Source organism: Meriones unguiculatus, chromosome 7 (genome assembly GCF_030254825.1).
Source record: "Meriones unguiculatus strain TT.TT164.6M chromosome 7, Bangor_MerUng_6.1, whole genome shotgun sequence".
NCBI classification, from domain to species: Eukaryota; Metazoa; Chordata; class Mammalia; order Rodentia; family Muridae; genus Meriones; species Meriones unguiculatus.
The window spans coordinates 1,571,653-1,594,070 of NC_083355.1; the positions used below are offsets into that span (position 1 = coordinate 1,571,653).

Below are 22,418 nucleotides of genomic sequence, written 5' to 3' on the forward strand. Positions count from 1 at the left end.
ATGTACTCATTTTCATTTACTGTGAATCTTTTGTTAGATTGACCTCAGGGAGTCCATGTTTCCCACCTTAAGAGGCTGCTGAGTATAACCTCTCATTATGTCCTTACAATTCCAGATCCAGCCAGGAGTTGGTAGCACACGCCTTTAATCCCAGCTCTCAGGAGGCAGAGGCAGGCTGATCTCTTGAGTTGCAGGACAGCCAGGGCTACAGAGAGAAACCTTGTCTCAAAAAACAAAACAACCACCACCAACCAAAAAAAAAAAAAAATTCAGATCCACACCTCCGGCTCCTAAGCCATCCCCACGTTCTGCACAGATAGGGCGCCTCCGTGAGTGACGTCATCCTTGGCCAGCCAGGAGGTTAAATTCACGCGCCCCAAGGACCAGCCGGGTCTACCGGAGCGTGGAAGCATAGTGGCGCGACGCCGGAGTACGTAATCAGTCTCCACCCCTGGGAGGACCCTACCCGGCTCTCATCCCGGAAGTCCGCGGAACAGAAGTCCGGAAGTTCGAGAGGCTGTTTCCTCGTTTCCTCCCGCTAAGTCTGCGAGCGCTCGGTGCCGGCGTAGGTGCGTGTCCCGCAGCTTTCCAGGTTCCCACCCGCTGTGCTTCCGGCCTCACGTTGGTGCGCTGTGCGCGCCTTCGCTTGCGGACCTGGGTCGGGCACACAGCAGGTTGAGCAAGCCTGGCGTGTGCACTCCGGAGGAGCGGGCCGCTGTGGAGCGTGTTGGTAACTGAGGCCAGAGGGAGGCGAGGTGTGTGCCTACCTAGGATTCTTGAGCACGCGGGGCACGGAGCTCGACCGGCCCTGGCTAGCCAGGGAGCCCTCAGAACTGGGGCGTGGGTGCTAAGTCTCCAGGGGGTCCCGGGAATTCCGATGCACTCGGGCCACTGTTAGGTAGGCTGGTGGCAGTGGCAGTCAGGGACCTGACAGCTTACGACTGCACCCTTACGCAGCGGCACTTTCAGTTCCCTGTGCTGGCGGGAAGAGGAGTTCCTGGAAGATTTAAGTAAAGTGCCGGAAACCGGAGAGTGTGTGGGTGGGTGTGGGGGGGGGTGGCGGGTGGTGGGTAACGACTCAAGACGGGAGTTCGGGTCAAGAAAACGGTGGTGTTTGGGAATGAGATCAGACCAACACTGAATTTGTGAACTACAAAGCCCCGGTGCCCATATCTAAGTGTGAGCTGAGGCGGTCCCTCGGAGAAAGGAGTTTAGGGTCTGCTGGACCTTCCCCTGGCCTCCTGTCTACACTGACGAGGTGCTGCTTCTGTGCAGTGCTTTCAGGCTTCCGCTGTGTGGTTTTCCCCGTCTGCCGTGCAGTGGAGCCCAGGTTCCAGGGATGTACATGCAGGTGGAGACACGCACCAGCACCCTCCTCCACCTGAAGAGGGCTCCAGGCATCCGGTCGTGGTCCCTGCTGGTCGGTAAGCTTCCCACTTTCGCCAACACAAATCTTAAAAAGTGATGAAAACAGCTGCATTGTATTCAAGTAGAGGTTCTCCTCAGTACAGGGCCTTGATAAAAGCATGCCTCATTAACCCTCAGTGTGCCTTTTCTCTCAGATGACACGCAGGCCCCTCTGGCGTGCTAGGCGAGCTCTCTTCACTGAGACAACCTGCCTTTCCTGAGGTCACTATAGTTTTCGGTCCCTGTGGCAGGGGGTCATGGGTGCACATTTTTCCTCTTCCTAAGTTCACTTAGCTTCCTGTACTCTCCGCATCGCTGCCTGTCAGAAGCCATGACATCTCAGGGAGAGCTGCGCTCATGTTGGCTGAGCCGTGGAGTGGTGTCTCTGGAGTCTGTCCTTATGATACACGCGTGACCTGTGTTGTGCTCTGTTACAGTTCTCCATGTAGTCTTGTCTTCACCCCTTATCACATGTAGACAATACCTACCTCAGGACCACTTGTGCATTCAGACCAAATGAAAATGGTGAATGCCATGGAAGGCTAGCCTGCTTTTTATTAGCTTTTACTTTTAAATTATGTGTACTTGGGCTGGAGAGATGGCTCAGTGGTTAAGAGCACTATCTGCTCTTCCAGAGGTCCTGAGTTCAATCCCAGCAACCACATGCTAGCTCACAACCATCGGTACTAGGATCTGATGCCCTCTTCTGGCGTGCAGGTGTACATGAAGACACAGCACTCATATACATAAAATAAATAAATAAATCTAAAAAAAATTATGTGTACTTATGTGTATGTGCAGGTGCACATAGGTCCCTGTGGAGTCCAGAAGAACATTAGATCTCTGGAGCTAAAGTTACATGAGATTGTGAACAGCCAGACATAGGTGCCGAGTACTGGACTGGCTCCTCTGTGAAAGTTAAGCTCTTTCCAGTCTCCATTTTTAAGCAGACTTCTTGGCTGTTTCACCAGCTCTGCACAAGGTGGCCTCTCCCTGCTGCCCCTGAGCAAGCTGTCCTACCATGGGACAGGCCAGCTTGCTGGCTGTAGCACTGTGTAGAAGGGAGGTCCCTTCGCTGGTTAACCAGGCACACCCTCTCTCTACAGGAATATTATCCACTGGCCTGGCAGCTGCCTACTACAGTGGAGGTGAAGTATGCAATCCCCTTCAACCTTCTTGCACTGGGAAATGAACAAAAGCAGTGATCTGTGAGCGGGCTTGGTGGGTGTGTGGCCTTTGGGGTGGCCTCTGCTTTGCCTTGTGTAGATGATACCAGCCATGTCTTAAATCTCTTGCTGTGTTATGAGGTCCTTTTGGAAAGCTCTTCAGCCACAGGGAGGAGTCGTAGGTCTCACCCTCCTGGCAAGGCTGTGTAGACCTACCCATCTCCTAGGTGGATTTAGGCAGAGTCTGGGATGCACATGTCAGAAGTTACCCCGGCAGAAGCACCTCCCACCTGAGCCAAAGCAAAGGCTGGGCTGGGAGGGACATCTGTGGACACGTTGCCTGGGCTCCCATGGCCGATGGGCTGAATCCTGTGTCTGCTTGCAGATAGCCTGGGCTGGAAGCTCTTCTATGTCACAGGCTGCTTGTTTGTGGCTGTACAGAACCTGGAGGACTGGGAGGTAAGATGGCACCCTTCCCTCCTGGAGGCATCTGTCCTGGTTATCTGGTTACTGGTTACCTTTCACTTTGCTTGTAACAGCCCCAGGCTCTAGAAGCTACTCAGCTGTTTTCACCAAGGTTCTGTAAGTCTTTGTTTTTTGTTTCTTTTGGTAGGCTTGCCTCAAACTCAAAAGTCAAAAGTAAGCCTACTGCCTCAGCCTTCTGACAGGCACAGATCTCCATACTCAGCTCGCGGGGGTTCCTTTTTCTGGGGTTGTTGCAGCGAGTCTGTATTGTCCTTCTACTGGGCTGACTGCACAAGATAGGGACCTGTGAGAACATTCTGCTAACTCACAGTTGGGCCAGCACCCAGGCCTTGAAGTTGAAGGGTTGGGGCTTCCTCTAACCAGCCAGGTCTCCCTGCACGCCTAAAATAGCTGACAGGAATCAAGAGAACCTGAGCCGGGGAAAGGCCAGGTGGTAGCTTTGGGGGAAGCCCTCTCCTCAATCTTGGCCTTAAAATGCTTGAAGCTGCTTGGCCCAGGCTTCTGCCTTTTGCTTAGTGGCCTCAGTGCCGTCCTTTCCTTACCCAGTACTGAGGGTTGAGCCTAGGGCTGCATATCTGCTGGGCCAGTGTTTGACCACCGGGCTAGATCCCCAGCCTGGTCTTGTTCTCATGGGGAGAAGAGGGGGAACCCACTCTACCTGCTTTCTCTTGTGTGCCCCTAACCCACAGGAGTACAAGAGGTCAGAAACAGAAGTTGCCTCTGAAAGCGAGTCCGGAGCCTTTGGGTTTCCACTGAGTATCTGTGCCAGTGTGCATGGGGATGGTGCCTCAGCATCAGTGTGGTCCTCTCCCTGGAGCTGTGTGTGTGGCTAGCATACGTTTGTTTGCAGGAGGCCATTTTCAGCAAGAGCACGGGGAAGGTCATCCTAAAGACATTCAGCCTCTACAAGAAGCTGCTGACTCTTCTCAGAGCAGGCCATGACCAAGGTAAGATGTGGGGACTTGCAGTTTGGTGAAGGCTTGGGGAAGCCTGGGTGACCTGGGTCCAAGTTCACCTGCTCAGGGAATGAGGGTCCCCCAGACACATCCTGGCTTGCAGGGTGGGATCCAAGCAGACACGCCATCTTGCGTACTTCGTGACTCAGCCTGTTGGGAAGGATGGAAGCTCCTCAGCAGCTCTCTTAGGTTGGATGAGGATGGTAGGAGTGGGTCACTGTGCCAAGAAGACTAGAACAGAGCCATTCTGGTCTTCAGGAATGACTTGGCCACTCTTGGTCCAACTCCTGTACCTGACTGCTGTCAGCTATGCGAGCCCTACAGTTAGATGGTCAAAGGAAGCCTCCAGCCCTTGAACTCTGGGCTTGGGAGCTAGCCTGGCTGCGAAGTCCAGGTTCTCATAGGTCTCTTCCTGTGTATCCAGCCCACCTACTGTTACAGACATGTAGTAACAGCCTACACAGGCTCCTCAGCAGCCTTTAACGTGAGCACTTAGACTCCCGGATGCAGGCCTCTCACCGGTGTGGAGTGCTGGCAGTGTACAGCTGAATGTGGCACAGATAAGACCAGAGCTAGTTTGTGGGCTGGAGTTAGTGCACTGGCTGAACTTCCCCACAGGCACCAAGCCACGGGGTTGTCCCCATGTCACTGTGGCTATGGGATACAGTTCCCAGTGGCTCTTGGGAAAGCAGTATCAGCCATGCATTAGGTAATGGTTTTCCTGTGCAAAGAAATGGTAAGGATATCCCACGGAAGCTAGACAGGGGTTCCAGCCTTTAAGTAAAGCCAGGCAAAAAGGACAGCATACAGACAGCAGCTTAGCTGTCTCTGTTGCAGGACTGCTCAGGACAAACTGAAACTGCTCTCCTGACTGTAGCCTTATCCAGAAGTTGTTCTGGATCCACGTCCAGAATGTGGAATCGCAAATGCGCCTGTCACTAATGCTGCTCCTACTGCTCAGCAGCTGTCCCACGGCACAGAGTGCGAGCCAAGAGGTGACTGCTCATGTGTAAACCCTTTTGTCCCCAGTGGTGGTCCTGCTGAAAGACATCCAGGATGTGAACGTGGAGGAGGAGAAGGTCCGCTACTTTGGGAAGGGCTACACTGTGGTGCTCCGGTTTGCAACCGGCTTCTCTCATCCCCTCACTCAGAGTGCAGTCATGGGCCGACGCAGGTAAGGGCGGAATAGAGCAAGCCTGGGCTATCCCTCAGTGTTTCTCAGGGCAACAGGAGAGAGGCTGACCGTTCATAAATGCGGAATGGGGCTGAGGGGAGAAGTATGTGCTTCGGAACAGCTTTGCCAAGGCTGTCTGCAGGGGAAGCATCAGAACAGGGTTGGAGTCCATTGAGAGTAGGACTGAGGCCAGAGATACTGGGTCACTGGGAATGTTTTAGGTGTATTGTAGGGGATGAGACAGTGTGGGTCTTTTGTGGTGTGCTGTGGAGCTGCACCCTTTGCCAAGGTGACCTGCTTTCTTGATGGCCTAGTGATGTGGAAGCCATTGCCAAACTCATCACTAGTTTCTTGGAGCTGCACCGCCTGGAGAGCCCCTCAGAACGGTCACAAAGCAGCGACAGTGAACCGGACGGCCCTGGTGGCCAGAGCTGACAGCGTGGAATAGCTGTTGGTAAAGGCCATGTCTCCAACTGACTTGCCAATTATAAGGGTACAGGCAGACACTGGACATCTGCCTATGGCTCTCTTGGGCAGTTCCTTGGGCAGTGTGGACCACCTATCTTTTGTTTATTTACGCTTCTACGCTTTGCAGAACCATGGGCTGGACCTCTCCCACAACCCAGAAAGGCTGCATCTATCAGGATGCAGGCAGGTGGATGCCACATCTAGGGGAGGGCAAGGTATCAGAAATTAGTGCCTTTCCCACAGGCAGACCGCAGCTGTGGCTTGGGCAGCGCAGCCTGGTCTGAATAAGCTCACCCAAGGGCAATCTGAAGCGTAGGATGCCAGGTTCTTCTCAGCACAGGCCTTGTGCCTGCCTTCAAGAGGCCTTGCCACCCAGGCTACTGCAGTTAGGATTGTCTGCATAGCAACAGTGAGACACCCACATGCGTGTAAGCAGGACACACTTCTCCTGTGTATATTGGTGTCAACTTGTTGCTATAAATCCCGGTGTCGTCTCCCTGACCATCCCTCAAGATGGACATCTCTTTCGTGAAGGCAGCTCTGGATGTCTGGGTGCTGCCTGGCTGCAGAACTCTCCGAGAAATCAGAGTGCACAGCTGTCAGGATCGGGAGGCTCTCCCTGCCCGGCCTGGGAAGAAGCTGCGGGGGGAAGGAAAGGCCCCCTCTTTTAGCACTCTGCAGCAGTTAGACCTGGCAGCTCCTCTACAGAAACAAGAGTCTTAAAAGCCCTGAGGAGCACAGGCATCTGACTCATACCATTATGAACCCCAGTCTTCAGAAGTGAGGATGGAAGAAGGTTCAAGGCCAGGGTGGGCCATTGCCTGTTCTAATAGACGTTGGAACCAGCCACTGACGGTCCTTTTCTGCTCTCCTACTTTTCTTCTGAGTGGACTCAAGTTCCTCAAAAGTACGGTATTCACTAAGTTCCTAGCTTGGCTTCCAGGCCTGAATGCCATGGACCCCTGGCCTACACACAGCCCCCAAGCCGCAAACCTATGCCTGGCCAGGAAGAACTAAGAAACTGAAGTTTTATAGACAAAGAAGTCAAGGCAGCTTTGAGACCACTCTACCTGGGCTGAGTAGTTAGACCAGAACCTTGAACAGGTGTCTGAAGTGACCGCCACCAGTCCTGACTTAGGGAACATGGTCCCTTGAACATGCCAAAGTGAGCTTTTAAAATGCTCAAGTTAGAGATTTCTCCCCACAAATGAAGAGTGTGAAATATAGCTTGTTTTTGGCTTGTTGCCTACAGGTTCTTCAAGGTAATTTAGACAAGTCTGTCTCTTGGGTACTGTCCTATCCCTTCCTGTATTGCTGTGTCTCATCCCTAGGTGAAAGAATGAAGCCGTCTGTAAGCCAGGGTAGTGGTAAGAAGCTGATTCAAGTTTCTGTTAGTGGGACTTCTGCTTCTTCTGGTCTTTTTATTTCAGAATAAAGCTCTACATGCGGATTGCAAATGTCCCTTTTTCTGTTTTCTGCTTTGCCCAAGGTTACTGTTCTTATAGTTGGGCCTGTCTGTGGTCCAGGGCTCAGAAGGAAGAGCACAAGCCCCGCATGGCTGGGTCACTGAGCTGTTGTCCAGGTTGATATGCAGGGCCACAGCCCTCAGGGATTCTGACCTGTGTCCCAGCCTGGGCTGGGGGTGGGGGTGGAGGCTGGGGGGCAGCCTCGCCCAAGTCCTGAAGCAGAGCCTGCAGTCGCTGCATGCTCGGGAGCACATTCTCCTCCAGCCACTCCTCTATGGCGTCCGGGTAGAAGGCCAGCTGCAGGGCTGCCTCCAGCTGCTGCACAAGGCTGTTCCACCTGCTCAGGAGGCTGAGGGCAACAGCAGCCATGATTTGACTTGAGGGTGTCTGCTAAGGTTCAAGTTCACATAGCCACACTCATATCCTCAGCCCCCAGCACCAGTACTGTTCCATGCCCCAGCCTAACACTGGGACAAAAATTAATCAACAGCTGGACACATTTTAGCCATCAGAACCACACCACTGCCTGGCAATATTTCTCAAAACCATGAATGAGAATTGTATTCTTATTAGTCTAGCTTAGAGTGGCCTGATCCCTAAGATGAGCCGTAGGTTAGCCTGAGCATGTGGTCAATGCTCTGTCTCAGGCAAGGAACCACTCAGATTCTTACTGATATTAAGGGCAGTACTACAGGCCTATCCATCCATCCATGACCTAGAGCTGTAGGGCCAGAGAGCGTGTTTTCCCTTCACACTGATAACCGTATTCATTTCACGGTGTGTTCATTAGGGGACAAGGTATTCCAGGAGCGGAACACCAGGGAGGATAAGATGGTGCTGGCTACCTGAGTGCCTCTGGCTGGATGTGCTGGATCATGACTGGGTGAATAAGCTTCCTCCTGCGATGGTAGGGACTGAACCAGCCAGTGACATACCTGGAGCAAATCCAGACAGTGTCAGTGGGCCAGTAGTGGCTTGAAGGTAACTGGAGAAAACTTAAGGATCAGGTAGAAATTTTAAGTCCTCTCAGAAGGCCTTTGTAAAGAAGGAGAAATGTGGGGTTGCTTACCGGTTCCTTTCCAGAAGCGTATCCACAGAGCTGCGCAGGTGAAGACTAATTTGTGTGATGAGGGCATGGATGTCACTGCCAGGGAAGGAGCCAGCTCCCTCACTGCCAGAGAGTCACACTGAGAACCGAGGTCACCCGAGGGAAGGGTGAGGGAATGTCAGGGAGGGTGGGATTACCTCACAGCATCCATCATTTCCAGGCTTGCAACCCCAAGGAGGCGCTCCACTCCCAGCTTCACATCCTCAGCGAAGCCTCCTGCAACCACCCACAAGCAGAAGCAGTCAGAGACCGGCTAAGCTTTGGGCGTCCCGGGCAGGGCAGCTAGCAGCTTTCCATCGAGCCCATGAAAGGAATCTGTTCAAGATCCCTGGCTCCTCCCGGGGCTCACTGCACAGTCCAGTGCCGTGTCCAGGCTCAACCAAGGGCAGAGTATTCTAGAGCATCTGAAATGAACTGCTGGGGCAGCACATCCACAGATCAGCACAAGCTGTGGCAGGAAGCCACCGACAGGGTTCCTAGCTCTACATTAGGGGCCCACGTGTCAGTACAATCACTATTCAAAAACAGGAAACACTAAAGCCATCACTACTGACATCAGTGCCTCTGCAGTGTGGGTGAGGCCGTTTGTGCTTCTCAGTTCATTGTTTTCCTGCTCATTCTAGACAGTTTTCAGAGAACAACTGCCAAGGAAAAAGCTAAAAGAAAACAACTTCTACACCTTTCCTCCACCCCACAGCTGCGGAACATTTTGGGGCCTTCTTTACATGTGGACATCCCGAGAGCTGTAAATCTTAAGCTGTAAGTCTTACAGTTTAAACGGGCACGGCTTGGCTCACCACGGCCCCAGGGCCCACACTTGTGCGGACCAGTGCCCCGCCTGTCTTCTGCAGTTAGTGGTCCCATCAGGGTGTGGAGCAATGGTTAAGGGGCTCCTGCAGCCACAGGGCGCCCAGCCCTGCAGTCTGCCTCACAGCTACCAGGACACTGCTGCAGCAGCGAGAGCCCTGTGCACCTGCGTCTGAAGCGTGAATTTCTTTTCTGGATCTGTGGGGCACAGCCCTTATAACCTCCCAGTCTACCAAAGGCCAGGCTGGAGATCTGGGTACAGGCAGTCCTGCACCAGTGGTAGTCAAGCAAGTGGGCAATCTAGGAATATGAGCCTTCTTCAGTCCTGTGAAGAACCGCAGTCCAGACAGCAGGGCAAGCTTGGGGGAAACCAGCACCCTGGCCTCCTTTCTTCCTGGCTAAGAGTGGGTAGGGGGTCTAGAACTGTTGGCTGGGACGTACCATGTACAAGTGTCTGCAGACAGGCAGCCAGGGATGGGATTCCCACAGGGAGCAGCTCACACAGCACAGAGAAGTGGTCATACCTGCGTCCAGAAGAAGAGGAGTCAGCTCCTGGGCTGGGAACCACTGTGGGCAGCATGATGTATCCCATGCCATGGCTCGGGGTTTTCAACGCGGGCTCCAGGTCATGGAGATTTTGCATTACATCTGTTAAGATGCCCCCAGGGAGGAGCCTGAGCAGGGGAAACAGGCTCTGAGCACTTGGGTCCACTCCACAGCATACACTCGGGGTCGAGCTTCTGTGGAGCCTTCATTAGCCACTGTCCAGTACTAGTCTGCTTCCTAGAGGCTCTTCTGTGGCCTGCATCCTGGGATCCTCCTCATCTTTCTCTCAAGGCCCCAGATTAGAGTGGGCAGCTGATCCCCCAGGGCTGGGCAGAGTGCCTCCCCATGGCCTGGCCTCCATTTTTCAGCTGTGTGGCACACAGGCTGACAAAAGGGCCAGGGCCAGTGAAACTCCCATCACATTTCCTTTATCTCACTTTCCAGTACACAGAAAGGGCTTCACTCTGTGTGAGAGTCTTGGTTTAACTCACACCCCAGTTCACTCCCCCAGGGCGGCAAATGCTTGATAAGGCTCCATGAGCCACCTCGAACCATCTCTCAAGCTGGTCAGTGGGCATGTACTGAAGCCATGAGCAACCCCATAACCACCCTAGACAGCCGCACCTGGTGGAGAACCTTGCTCTGGAGTCACACTCTGGAACCTATGAAGGCCCCAGAGAGACATCTTTCCAGCTCTTCCTGATGGAGCTGCCAGCTTCAGCCAGTCCAGCTAAAAGGTTGGAACCTGATACTAGGACTTAGCTAGAACCAAGGTGTGGGTTCACCCTATTTTTTAAAGAACAAGGACTAATCTTCATGCCTGGCTACACATGAGATATGCAGTATCACTCAGGACATGCAGACCACGCAGACTAGAAGATTATATGCTTGTGGCTCTGAGCGCTCAGTGTCTCCTCAGCAGAGTTAATGAGGGAACCACAGAAGCATGAAGAGCATGATTTGGGAAGGGGCCAGGCCAACACTAGGCAGGCTGCCATCTTGAATGATAGCAATTGTTCCCCACTCCCCACCCCCAAGCCTCTGAGAGCGTACCTCTGCCAGCCAGTCAGGATGATTCCTTGCAGAGTGTCCGCTGGGCCACTGCCTGCAACCTGCAGCCACTGCTCGTGGTTTCTGACGTGGTGCTCAACAGGAGGCAGGGCCTGACTAGCCCCCGTAGCCCCCTTGAAGGCACTGGCAGCCCACAGTCTCTGGAAGCCACACTCCTGGTACTTTCCCATGAGGGAGACTAGGCAAGAAAGCAAGTAGATAAGCAGCTCTCACAGAGAGGCCCTCAGACACAGAGCAGCAGATGACACACCTATCCTAGCAGGGAGGAGACTCCAACCATTCCCACGAAGTCTGTGGTTTATCACTCATTAGGAATAAACACTTCAGGAAGAGCTGGAAAGGACCTGGATGATCTGGAGTCAGCAGGGGATCTCCCACCAAGACAGGCAGCTTTGCATGGCCTTCTGGCTCATGCTGGTCAGCCACACTAATGAGGTGTCGGCTACGCTAATGATTCCCAGGCTGAGTGATTCAGGTTACAGTGTTATGAAGGAGAGACATGCAGGCACATGCACCGTGAGGAAAGTACTGTGAGCATACTGACTTTTGCTGTGGACATCAAGGTCAGCTCCATAGTCCCAGAGCACAGGCTCTACCAGTTGAGGCACCTCAGATGCTGTCAAGAAAGCAAGGTCATGAGTGTAGAAGGACCACTCAGATCACACCCCTGCTTCTTAGACATTCATTTTGATTTATTTTGATATAGATTTGCTACCCAGTCTAGCCTTGAACTCCAATCCTCTTGCCTCAGCTTCCTAAGTACTAAGATTACAGTCGTGTGCCATCATGCACCTTCTTTTCATGTTACAATGGGAACACAGACCGTCTTCTTGGGTCTACTGTTTTAAGAACAGCTTGCAGCTGGGCTAGGCTCTTGATCATAAACACCAGAGCTACAACTGAAGTTTGTAGCCGCCTGCTTTTGTGAGGAGAAGACTCCTAAGCTCTTCTCAAAGCTGCTTGCAGCCTCAGGGCCCCAGAGCACATCTCTAACGGATTCTATCTCATTAACACGAACCATAACTAGCCTCCCACAGTGCAGTACAGCTGGCCCTTGATCTCGTCACCGAACTGCAGGGTTCAGTGGCGCTAGATGATCTGTACAGTACCATCTCCCAGGCTGGGGCAGATCCTCTTCTGCCCTGGTTGGCCACTGAGAGCACTGGCCACCCCATGGCTCCTCTGGGCCTGACAGCAGCCAAACCAATTCTGGCGCACACCCCAGCAAGGCCGTGCAGTGACTTGGAAGGATTAGGTGCAGCGTTTTCACTCGAGCACACAGTAAGAGCTCACTTCCAAGCCTCTGGAACAGGTCTTGGGCAGCCACCTGTCAGCCCCATCCGCACGGGCCCTGCCAACCTTTGAGCTGTTCCTGGGGGATGTCCCGCAGCATGTCATCCCACACTAAAGGTGTTGTGCCAGGGTGCTGGGCCCTCACATGGCTGGCCACCGCCTGCACGTGGGACAGGCACAGTTTCACCAGGCTGTTCTGTTCCTGCTGTAGCCACTGTTTTGAGGTCTCCCCCTCGCCCAAGTAGTAGACCTGGGAGGAAGAAACAGGGTGGGGTTGAACCCGTTGCCATCCTTACGTCTGCAGGGTCTCCACCTGTCCTGAATCCTTCGGTGGCTGCAAGTAAAGAGGGAACTAAGAAACTCGGCTTCCGTAGTTTCCACAGGAAGACTGCCTTTCTTAGATGGAGTCACTTAGGGCCAGTTCAGAGCAGCTCTGCTCAGATCACTAAGAGGCGGGGCAACGCTATGACCTCACTGAGGCGTGGGTGGAGATGGGATCCACTGTGGCATGGCTATTCCTGACATGTGGTAATGCTGAAGAGCCCTATCCTACACTCAGAATGGGAGTGAAGAAGCCAGGCCCAGAAGGCAACATGTGGCATAATTCCATCTATGAAATGTATGTACACACACACACACACACACACACACTTTTTTTTTTTCTGAACAGGACTTCATATACAGATTATAATACATTGTTTTATCATTCCGCCTCCTTATTATTTTATATTTTTAATGTTATGTGCATTGATGTTTTGCCTGAATGTATGTCTGTGTGAAGGTATCAGATGCCCTGGAAGTGAAGTTACAGACAGTTGTGAGCTGACATGTGGGTGCTGAGCATTGAACCCAGGTCTTCTGGAAGAGCAGCCAATGTTCATAACTGCTGAGCCATTCATTTCTCCAGCACCCCCCTTTCTTTTCGGAGAGAGAATTTCATGTAGTCTATGCTGGCTTGTAATTCCCTATGCTGTAAAGGCTGCTGGGTTACAGGTGTGTACAATCACACCTTTCAGATTTCCTTATTTTGAGACACCTAGGCCTAGCTGACCTAGAACTAACTATGGAGCCCAGGATGGTCTCAAATTAATGGCAATTCTCTCCACAATCCTCCAAGTGCTAAGATTACTGATGTCAGCCACCATGTCCAGCTTTGATGTCCTTTTAAAAGTGGAAACTTCAGGGTTGAATGCCTTTGTGTAAGACTCCCTAGCCCTCCCACATGTCTGGAATCAAGCCAGAGAAGCAGAGGGGTAGAGGCTAGCCTTTGAGGCGGCTAGATAGGAGGACACAACATGGATGTCACAGAGGAGCACTTTCCAAAGTCAGTGTTTCAAGATCCAAATACACCCCCCCTCCCCCAAACCTCCAACTGCACTTCCTGGGCCACCACAGTCTGAAAAGGCATGAATTTGCTCCTGGCTGGTTTGGCTCTGTTCCTGCAAGAGGAGGAGGTAACCAAGCCTGTCCCTCTGGATGATACTGTCGTCTGGCATGCAGGACACCTGACTTGGGCTTTGCAGGACTGCCCTGTGCCAGGCAGCACTCCAAAATATCATCTAAAATGCTGCCTTCGCAGGCCTGTCTCCTTGGCAAATCCCTGTCTTCATTCCTTAGTATTCAGACTACTTCTCTACTTAAAAGAATCCACAGGGCCTGGCACGGTGGCACATGCCTATAATTCTAGTGTTTGGCAAGATGAGGCAGAAAGATCAAGAGTTCAAACCAGCCTAGATGATGTAATGAGACTGTATCTCAAAAAAACATTTCTCGGTGTAGCCCTGGCTGTCCTGGAATTCACTCTGTAGACCAAGCTGGCCTTGAACTCACAGAGATCTGCATACCTCTGCTTCCCCAGTACTCAGACTAAAGGCATGTGTCACCACCTCCTGGCTATCAGTTTTTTTATTAAATTAAACCAAACCATATCAAAAGAAAACAAATAAAGAGGAAGCCGGAGAGATTGCTGTGGTTAAGAGCTTTTCCACATGAGGAAGGCCTGTCAGCACTCACAAAGGGGCTCACAATCATCTATAATTCCAGTCCCAGGCTATCCTGACACCCTCTTTTGGCCCCTGTGGGCACCAGGCAACACAGACATGGCAACACAGACATGGCACACAGGCATACATGCAGGCAAAATACCTATACACATAAAATAAGTAAATAGATAAATACAAGAAGGGAAGGAAGGAGGGAAGGAGGGAAGGAAGGAAAGAAGGAAGGAGGGAGGGAGGAAGGAGGGAGGGAGGGAGGGAGGGAGGGAGGGAAGGAGGGAGGGAGGGAGGGAGGGAGGGAGGGAGGGAAGGAGGGAGGGAGGGAGGGAAGGAGGGAGGGAGGGAGGGAAGGAGGGAGGGAGGGAGGGAGGGAGGGAAGGAGGGAAGGAGGGAAGGAGGGAGGGAGGGAGGGAAGGAGGGAGGGAGGGAAGGAAGGAGGGAAGGAGGGAGGGAAGGAGGGAAGGAAAGAAGGAAGTTATTTCATGGCTTTGAAGAAAAGAAGCTGCAGACCTTGAGACTGAAGACACTCACCTCATCACAGCCAATGTGGAGCCACCGGACACCCCTGTGTAGCTCCAGAATTTGGTCAATCATAGCTTCTACCAATTCCAGAGACTCAGCCTCATGAGGATTGAGGGTGTTGGGAAAGAGAGACACTTCACGGAGATGTGAAAAGGCTGCATGTTTTAGCACAAACTACAAGACAAGGAAAGAGAGGGACGCTGGGGCCTAAGCACCCTGGTCCCCTGCATGTCCGTGGTAAGAGCCAAGCTTCTGCTGCTTAAGCTGCCAGTGTGCCCTAGGGCTCATGACTCTGGTGAGCTGGGTTCTGAGCCCTCTAGCTGGTTCCCTCCCCCATCTCTCTGTGATGCTGGGACTTTAACTCAGGGCCTTGCACATGCTAAGTAAGTTATCTTCCACTAAGCTCCATCTCCAGCTTAGTCTTTTTACTTACAAGGGTGTTTTTCTTGTTAGAGTTAGCAGGACATGTATCTAGTGCCCGCAGAGGCCAGAAGCAGGGCATCAGATCCCTTGGAACTGGTAGGTTTGAGCTGCCTTGTGGTTGCTGGGAACCAAACTCAGGTTCTCTGAAAGAACAGCCAGTGCTCCAACAGCTCTAGAGGAGTGAATCAGCTGTATCCTATACCTACTGAATCAACACCAGGCTGCTTCTCAGCTGTCTGTTTTACATATGAGAATAATCTGAGCACTGGTAAAAAGACTCAGGTAGAAACCAAAATGCTTCCTTCCTTCCTTCCTTCCTTCCTTCCTTCCTTCCTTCCTTCCTTCCTTCCTCCCTCCCTCCCTCCCTCCCTTCCTCCCTTCCTCCCTTCCTCCCTCCCTCCCTCCCTCCCTAGTGAAGCTGCCATGACCAGGAGCTGTGCTCTCTGGCTGCTGATAGGTTAGTGCTCCTGAGAGCAGGGGTTCAGGCAACAGGTCAGCCCTTGTTGTACATTGGAGGCCAAGCCCAGTCTCTGAAGCTCACACTTAGGCCAGAATTTTCATTCCTCCCACTCACCTCCATGTGTCCAAATGTCTGCACCAAGGGAACAACTTCCAGCTCATTGAGTCTGGCCAGGCGCAGGATCTCTGTAACTTCAGAGGGGCTGGGGAGGTTAAGAGCACACAGAGGCTTGGATCAGCCTGGATGGCGCAGCACTTTGCCCAGCCCTTTCTTGCCCCTCTTCATGTTCTATGAAGAGTCATCCTGCACAACAGGGGTTGGCAGACTGGCCCGAGGGCAAAATTCATTCCTGTTGTTTTCATACAGCCCTTAACCTTCGAGAGGATCCCATCACACCCATCTCCCCTTTCTTTACTCCAAAAGACAATCAGATATTCACTGTTTAGAAAACAGCAGCTGGGCAGGGGCCCAGAACCAGGATACCCAGAGTCAAGCTGCCCTCTAGCATGGTGAGGGCTTGACATTCCACCAGCAGGAGCTTGCTTTTCCCACTGCCACACACCTTGCCTTTTGCTTGTTTGGGTTTTCCTGAAACAGGATGGAAGCCCATGCTCCTGCCTGAGCCATCCAAGGGCTGGCACTGTAGGCAGTTATTATCATGCCTACCTGAAGAAGCAGCAAGGCCCGTATCTCTAGTCCCCTGATTTGCCTAGGATCTAACCTAATACCCTGTGTATGCAAAGGAAAGACTGTACTACTGAGCCACACCCCCAGCTTCACCAAGTCAGTAGCTAAAATGACACTAGTTGTTTTAATCTTGAATTCTGTGACAGACTTAGTATTCCAAGATTAAAATCCAACTGTGAGACGTGGGGCAATCAGAGTTGAAATGCCTGTTGCAGAAGCAAGAAAACTGGAATTCAGATGCCCAGACCCTAGGGGACTGTGGGTGGGCACGGTGGCCTCTCTGTGCTTCTAGTGCTTGGAAGACACAGACAGGAGACACCAGAGCAAGCTGCCTTCCAGACTAGCCAAAACAGTGTGTGATGGCCTCAACCAAGATGCTCCTTCAGTCAATGAAGTAGGGAGTGACACAGAATTGGGATGTCAGCTTCGGGCCTCCTCCATAGGAGTGTACACACGCTGCACACACACACACCACACACATGAGAGAAAAATCAATGTGGCCTTAAATGTAGCCCAGTCTCAGATGCCCCATGGGCCCCATGCCTTCCTGGGTTTTCTTACTCTTCCTCTGAGCCCTTTCTGGGCTCAGAGATGTTCATTTTCTCTTTTAAATGTTCCTGGTGGCCTTTAATGTACATGTTTTGCTTAAAGAGGTATTTTCTGCACGTGTGTGCCGAGTGTCTGTACTGCATAATGTGCATGCAGAAGCCTGAGATCAGAAGAGGGCAAGGGCTCCCCGGCCCTGGAGTCACAGGCCAGCCACTGCTAAGGACTGAGAAACAAACCCAGGCTTCTGTGAGAGCAGTAAGCGCTCCTCAACACAGGCACTGTGGTGATAGCTCTGCTGGCTTAAACCCCAGCTATGCTCTATACACGTTGTGATTCTGACCCAGGTGTGGGATGTAGGACTGCTTCAGACTGTCCACAGCAGCCAACTATTTGCCTCACACGTGCTCTGGAGGGGCATGACTGTGCCAGCTGAAGATAGTTTAATTCTGGGGACTCTAGAAAGGGTATAAAACCACCAGAGCCCCAAGAGAGGAGGCATGGCTGTTCCTCCTGCTCCTGCTGGTTTGTCAAGTGGTTGATAAGAAGAAATTAAAGATATCCTGATGAAGCAGAGATTGGATTTGCCCCAAGGAACTCAATGCCCCTAATCAGCAGGATGTAGTCTAAAAAACACCCCCTCTGCCTGCTAACCTTCTGTCTTCCTACCTGTTGGTGTGTTGGAAGGAACTGGGGTGGAGAAGGGTAATAGATATGATAACCCAAATAAAGTATGGTAAAAAAAAATATGCCTATAAGACATCTCTCCAGCCTCTACATATTTACTTGAATGTAGGAGCCAGGGGGTCAAGGACACCACAAAAACATGGCACACAGAATCAGTAACTAGGGCCCATAGCGAGACCAAAACAGCAACCAGGGAGGGAGACTGTACAGGTCTGACCTATGTCTTCCACATCTATGTTATGGTTGTGTAGGGTTTTTTTGTTGTTGTTTTGGGGTTTTTTTTGTGTTTTTGTTTTGTTTTGTTTGTTTTTTCAAGACAGGGTTTCTCTTTGTAGCCTTGGCTGTCCTGGAACTCACTCTGTAGACCAGGCTGGCCTTGAACTCACAGAGATCCACCTGCCTCTACCTCCCAAGTGCTGGGATTAAAGGCGTGTGCTACCACTGCCCGGCTGTAGCTTCATTCTTGTGGGGCTTCTAACAGTGGGAATGGGGGCTGTCTCTGATTTTTGCCTGCTTTTAGGATCCTTTTTTTTTCCTACTTGGCTGCCTCGTCCAGCCTTGATATGAGGGTATGTGCCTAGTCTTATCATAACTTGTTATGCCATGTTTAGTTGATATTCCTGGGAGGCCTGCTCTTTTCTGAAGGGAAAGAGAGAAGTGGATGTGGGGGAGAGGGGAGGTGGGAGGAGAGGAGTGAGAGGAAACTGCAGTTGGGATATATGAGAGAATAATAAATAAAAAAATTCCTCTGAGTGCTTTGCCTGCATTTGTCTGTATACCACATTTTTAATATGGGAGGTCAGAAGAAGGTATTGGCTTGCCTGGAAGTGGAGCTGCAGGCAGTTGTGAGGTGCCATGTAGGACCTAGGAATCAAACCTGGGTCTTCTGAAAGAGCATTCAGTGCTCTTATCACCTCAGCCATCTCTCCAGCCCAATGTTTTATTATTATAATGTGTTTTAGGTTTGTTTGGTTGGTTTTTAAGACAGTTTCTCTGTGTAGCCTTGGCTATCCAGGAACTGGCTCCATGGACCAGGTTGACCTCAAACTCAGAGGTCCGCCTGGGATTAAAGGCAAGAGCCTCCACAGGCAGGTGTGTTTCTAAGAGGATTTCAATCTGCAGTCCAAGATGGCCTTTAACCATCAACAATCATCCCGTCTCAGCCTCCTAAGTGTTGGGATTACAGGTATGAGTCACCACACCTGGCTACACATTTTAATTCTGTAACCAAGTTATATACACAAAGATGCTTAGAAAGACAGAAAAGTGAAAAAAAGGCCTGAAAGACTGTAAAATGTTATATTCCAATTATCCTACCCTTGGTTCTGCACATGCCTTCCTTGTTGAAGGCCCTCCCTGTCACTTGGAATTCCCTGCTAGCTTTGATACCTGTATGCATGCTCAGCCCTCAGCAGCCTCAGGCGGCCCTCATAGGGAAACATGTCTTCATACTCAATGAGGAGGCCATTTGCACCAAGTGCATGGAACAAGGGGAAAACCTGGAAGGAGACAGAGGGTGTTGAATGAACAACAAAGGACTGCGATGAAATGTACACCTTTTCCTTCTCGGGTGTGGAGGATAGGTGCTGATATTCACTCTTCTCTCTTACAAACTTTAAATCTCGAGTTAGTAGCTGATGTTTGCCAGACACATTCTTGTTTAACAACAGGAGTTATTGTTTCCCACAGGAGTGTAATGTGTCTTTGATAGCAATCAACAAGGACTGCTGGTGGTTCAGCTGAGGGAGGACTTGGGACAGCTGGGAAACTACGCTGGAGCCAGGCCACAGGGGTCTATTTCACAAGAACCCGTGTGCCAGAGCAACAGGGGCACCAGGAACTGCATACACACATACACACACACACACACAACCTCACCTTGACCCACTTATACTTCCCCGGGATCAGACGAATACAGCTAAGGTAGGGTTCAAAGTCAGAGCTCCTTCCTCTCACCCTTCCCTATCTTCAAGGAGTTTTAGGACCTGTCCATACCTACTATACAGAATAACTGGGTGTTTTTTTTCTGGTCTGAGATCAAGGTGCGAGGGTGGGGGGCACAATGTAGGCACTAATGAGGGGGCCTATATCTGTATTAAAACAGCTCTCAATCTCCAATCAGTGCTCCAAGTATTTTCTGTGATGTAGGTTTTAAGTATAGAAAAGTTGTGAAGTATGCAGAATCAAGTCAGTTCAGAACTGAAATTTAGCTGCAGATGAGTCACAAAATGGGTATTAAAGCAGTACAAGTCACAGAGGCAGCTGACCATGGAGAGACTATAACCTAATTATCACAAAGAAATCAAGTGCAATGACGATGACGCTGTCTAATTTCTCCAGTGTTTTTTGTTTTGTTTTGTTTTTAAACACACATTGGTGTTTCCCTCGCATATTTATCTGTGTGAGGGTGTCAGATCTCCTGGAACTGGAGTTATAGACAGTTGTGAGCTGCCATGTGAGTGCTGGCAATTGAGCTTCGTGGTGTCTGGATATGGCTCTGCTTATTTCAGCTTTGGAATCTATGGAGATACCTAACACATAAATTTTACTCTTCATTACATGTATTTATTTTATGTGGTGTGTGTGTCCCAACATGCATGTGGAGGTCAGAGGACAACCTACAGGAATTGGTTCTCTCCTTCCATTACATGAGTCCTAGAAATAAAAGTCTGGTCATCAGGCTTGGTGGCAGCACCGTTACTGCTGAACCATCTTACCAGCTCCCCATCACCTCTTTTCTAAGACAATGTCTTCTGTAGTCCAGGATGGTCTTGAATTTGCTCTGGGCTCAATGCTGGCCTTGATCTCTCGAACCTCCCCGCCTCTACTCCCCAAGTACAGGGATTACAGATGAAGAATGTGGAAGAATGTATTGGTATTCTAGGATTGACTAGAAACAATTACAAATGAATAGCTTCGAATAACAGGATTTTCTGTCATAGTTCTGGAGGCCAGGAGTCCCACATTCAGGAGCGATAGGCACACTTTCTCTGAGGGCTTTCTGCCTCTTGTAGCTTCTGGTAGTTAGAACCATCCGTCATATTCACTGACTTGTGGCTGCACCAGGCCAGTCTCTGCTTCTGTTGTCACAGGGAGTGCTTATGTCTTCTCTCACCTTCCCTTTAGGCCCAACTTTAAAGTCCCCTCTTCTACTGGAGTTTGGATCCCTAATACTCATATAGGAGCCGAGTATGGTGGGTATGCCTGTAACCGAGCACTGGCAAGGCACAGACAGCCAGATTACGGTTTACTCTGGCTAGCCTGTCTGTCTGACATGTGTTAGTGATTGATAGAGGAAGACGTGTTAGTGATAGAGGAAGACGTGTGTTAGTGATAGAGGAAGACGTGTGTTAGTGATAGAGGAAGACGTGTGTTAGTGATAGAGGAAGACGTGTGTTAGTGATAGAGGAAGACGTGTTAGTGATAGAGGAAGACGTGTTAGTGATAGAGGAAGACGTGTTAGTGATAGAGGAAGACGTGTTAGTGATAGAGGAAGACGTGTTAGTGATAGAGGAAGACGTGTTGCTGACCTGTGGTGTCCACACGGACACACATGACCGAGTGTGTAGTGTGCTCCCCCGAACACCCCCCCCCCACAAGTCGCTTTTCTTATTAGGTGCACAGAGATCCAGTGTGCCCTCATCTTAACTGGTCAACTCTCCAAGGACAATTTTCAGGTAGGGTGGACCTGAGCTTATCTTTTTGGTAGGTACAATTCAGCCACAACAAAGAGGTCGTGGTTTCTTCTGTTCTTTGTGCCACCTTGCTTGTCCTGGCTGGGAAACTGGGAGAAAATGAAAACCCTATGCTCTGTCACCACCTTGCCTATCCACAGGGCCTCAAAGCATGTCACCTGTGCACAGGTCCGTGGAGTAAAAGGTGATTCTTTAGAGGTGAATCCTTACCTCAGAGAGATAGGAAACCTTTGGGGGTGCTCCTTTAAGGTCCAGATGAACGAATCTCATCTGAAACGGCGTGCTACACGACATGCTGGAGTAACAGGGTCTCTGCCTGTGACCTCTTGCTGGTGGAGAGAGCTCAGTTACAAACAGGAGCAAGGGCATCCCTCCCCTTCTTTCTTCAGTCCTGATACCAGCCAATGGCATCAGGAGACACTCACTTCACTACTGTGAAAACGAGCAAAGAGTTTACTTCCATATTTAAATACAGTGTTTGTGAATTGCCCTGAAACGGGAAGGCATTAATTTCTTTATGAGGTGATTACGATTAACAGCCACAAAACCCTCCACCAGTGTGGCAGTGGCACACATCTGTGACACCTTTCCCACCAGACCCCCTGCCTGAGGAAGAAAGATTAAAGTTCAAGGCTAGCCCCAGCAGCCTAATGAGGCCCTGTCTCTATACTAGTAAGTGAGGTAAGGGCTGGGGTACAGCTTAGCGGCACAACACTTGCCGAGCATTCGTACGGCCTCAGTTAATTCCTAGCACTGAAGAAAACAATTATGGCAGGGATAATTTGGGGAGCTGGGACGTGTGGCTAGCTCCGTGCCTCGTTATGCCAGAAGCCCTGGAATCCGCCTCCACCACTGCAAATAATTAGTAACAGTTTGAAAGGGGAATAAGCTCTCCATTCATCAGAGCTGACTGCAGTTTGCATTAACACTAATTTCTGGACGATACTGAAGCAGCCAGGAAATCAAGGAAAGCTTTCCTACCTTCTGTAAAATCACAAAAGATTATTTAGGAAAGGAGAGCCACTGAGTCGTGTACCCAGTTCCATGATTTCACCTGGTCGTCCTGTGCAAGGACTCAAGCCTCAGCCACAGGAACCACTCCCCCTGGCCCTCAATCCCCAGCCCCGGTCGCCGTTCTCAGGCAGGGGCTATCTGTCGAGAGACCTGTCACAGGATTCTCAGAGGAGCAATCCGGGCAGAGGGCGGCGGCTGCAGGAGACAGGTCCTCCTAGTCCAGACCAACCCGTGGCCGCGGGTTTGACTCACCTACGCGGTCGCCCCAGCCCTGCAACTGGAGAAGGCGTCCAGGGGAGAGGCGCCAAGGGAGGGGAAGGCCCCGCCTCCCCGCTCCCCCACCCCGCCCTCGCTCGGCCTCCGATTGCTCACGCCTGGCCGCGAGCCGGCCGAGGGCCGAGCGCGTCGCTCCCGCGTCTCCACAGCGTGCCCGCTTGGC

At 51.2% G+C, this 22,418-nt stretch overlaps 2 protein-coding genes across 4 annotated transcripts; one reads left to right on the plus strand and one right to left on the minus strand.

The window, feature by feature from the left end:
* The first annotated feature begins 417 nt into the window (after positions 1-417).
* LOC110548842 (cytochrome b-245 chaperone 1) lies at positions 418-7,114 on the plus strand. Of its 3 annotated transcripts, none has more exons than XM_021637456.2 (7): positions 418-569; positions 1,276-1,424; positions 2,514-2,555; positions 2,959-3,032; positions 3,910-4,006; positions 5,045-5,189; positions 5,504-7,114. In XM_021637456.2, the coding sequence occupies exons 2-7, from the start codon at positions 1,340-1,342 to the stop codon at positions 5,622-5,624; spliced, it is 564 nt and encodes a 187-aa protein (XP_021493131.1). In that variant the 5' UTR covers positions 418-569; positions 1,276-1,339; the 3' UTR covers positions 5,625-7,114. The 3 variants fall into 3 exon arrangements, with proteins under 3 accessions (XP_021493131.1, XP_021493130.1, XP_021493128.1); XM_021637455.2 differs by having other exon boundaries at positions 429-730; XM_021637453.2 differs by having other exon boundaries at positions 446-755.
* Positions 7,059-22,358, minus strand: Hexd (hexosaminidase D). The gene is given in 14 exon segments (XM_021637450.2): positions 7,059-7,298; positions 7,301-7,472; positions 7,969-8,058; positions 8,193-8,294; positions 8,369-8,447; positions 9,480-9,562; positions 10,638-10,833; positions 11,200-11,271; positions 12,015-12,198; positions 14,477-14,641; positions 15,465-15,552; positions 18,660-18,769; positions 21,176-21,294; positions 22,232-22,358. Coding segments are annotated over 13 exon segments (1,461 nt in total). The 5' UTR covers positions 21,260-21,294; positions 22,232-22,358; the 3' UTR covers positions 7,059-7,262.
* Positions 22,359-22,418: the final 60 nt, after the last annotated feature.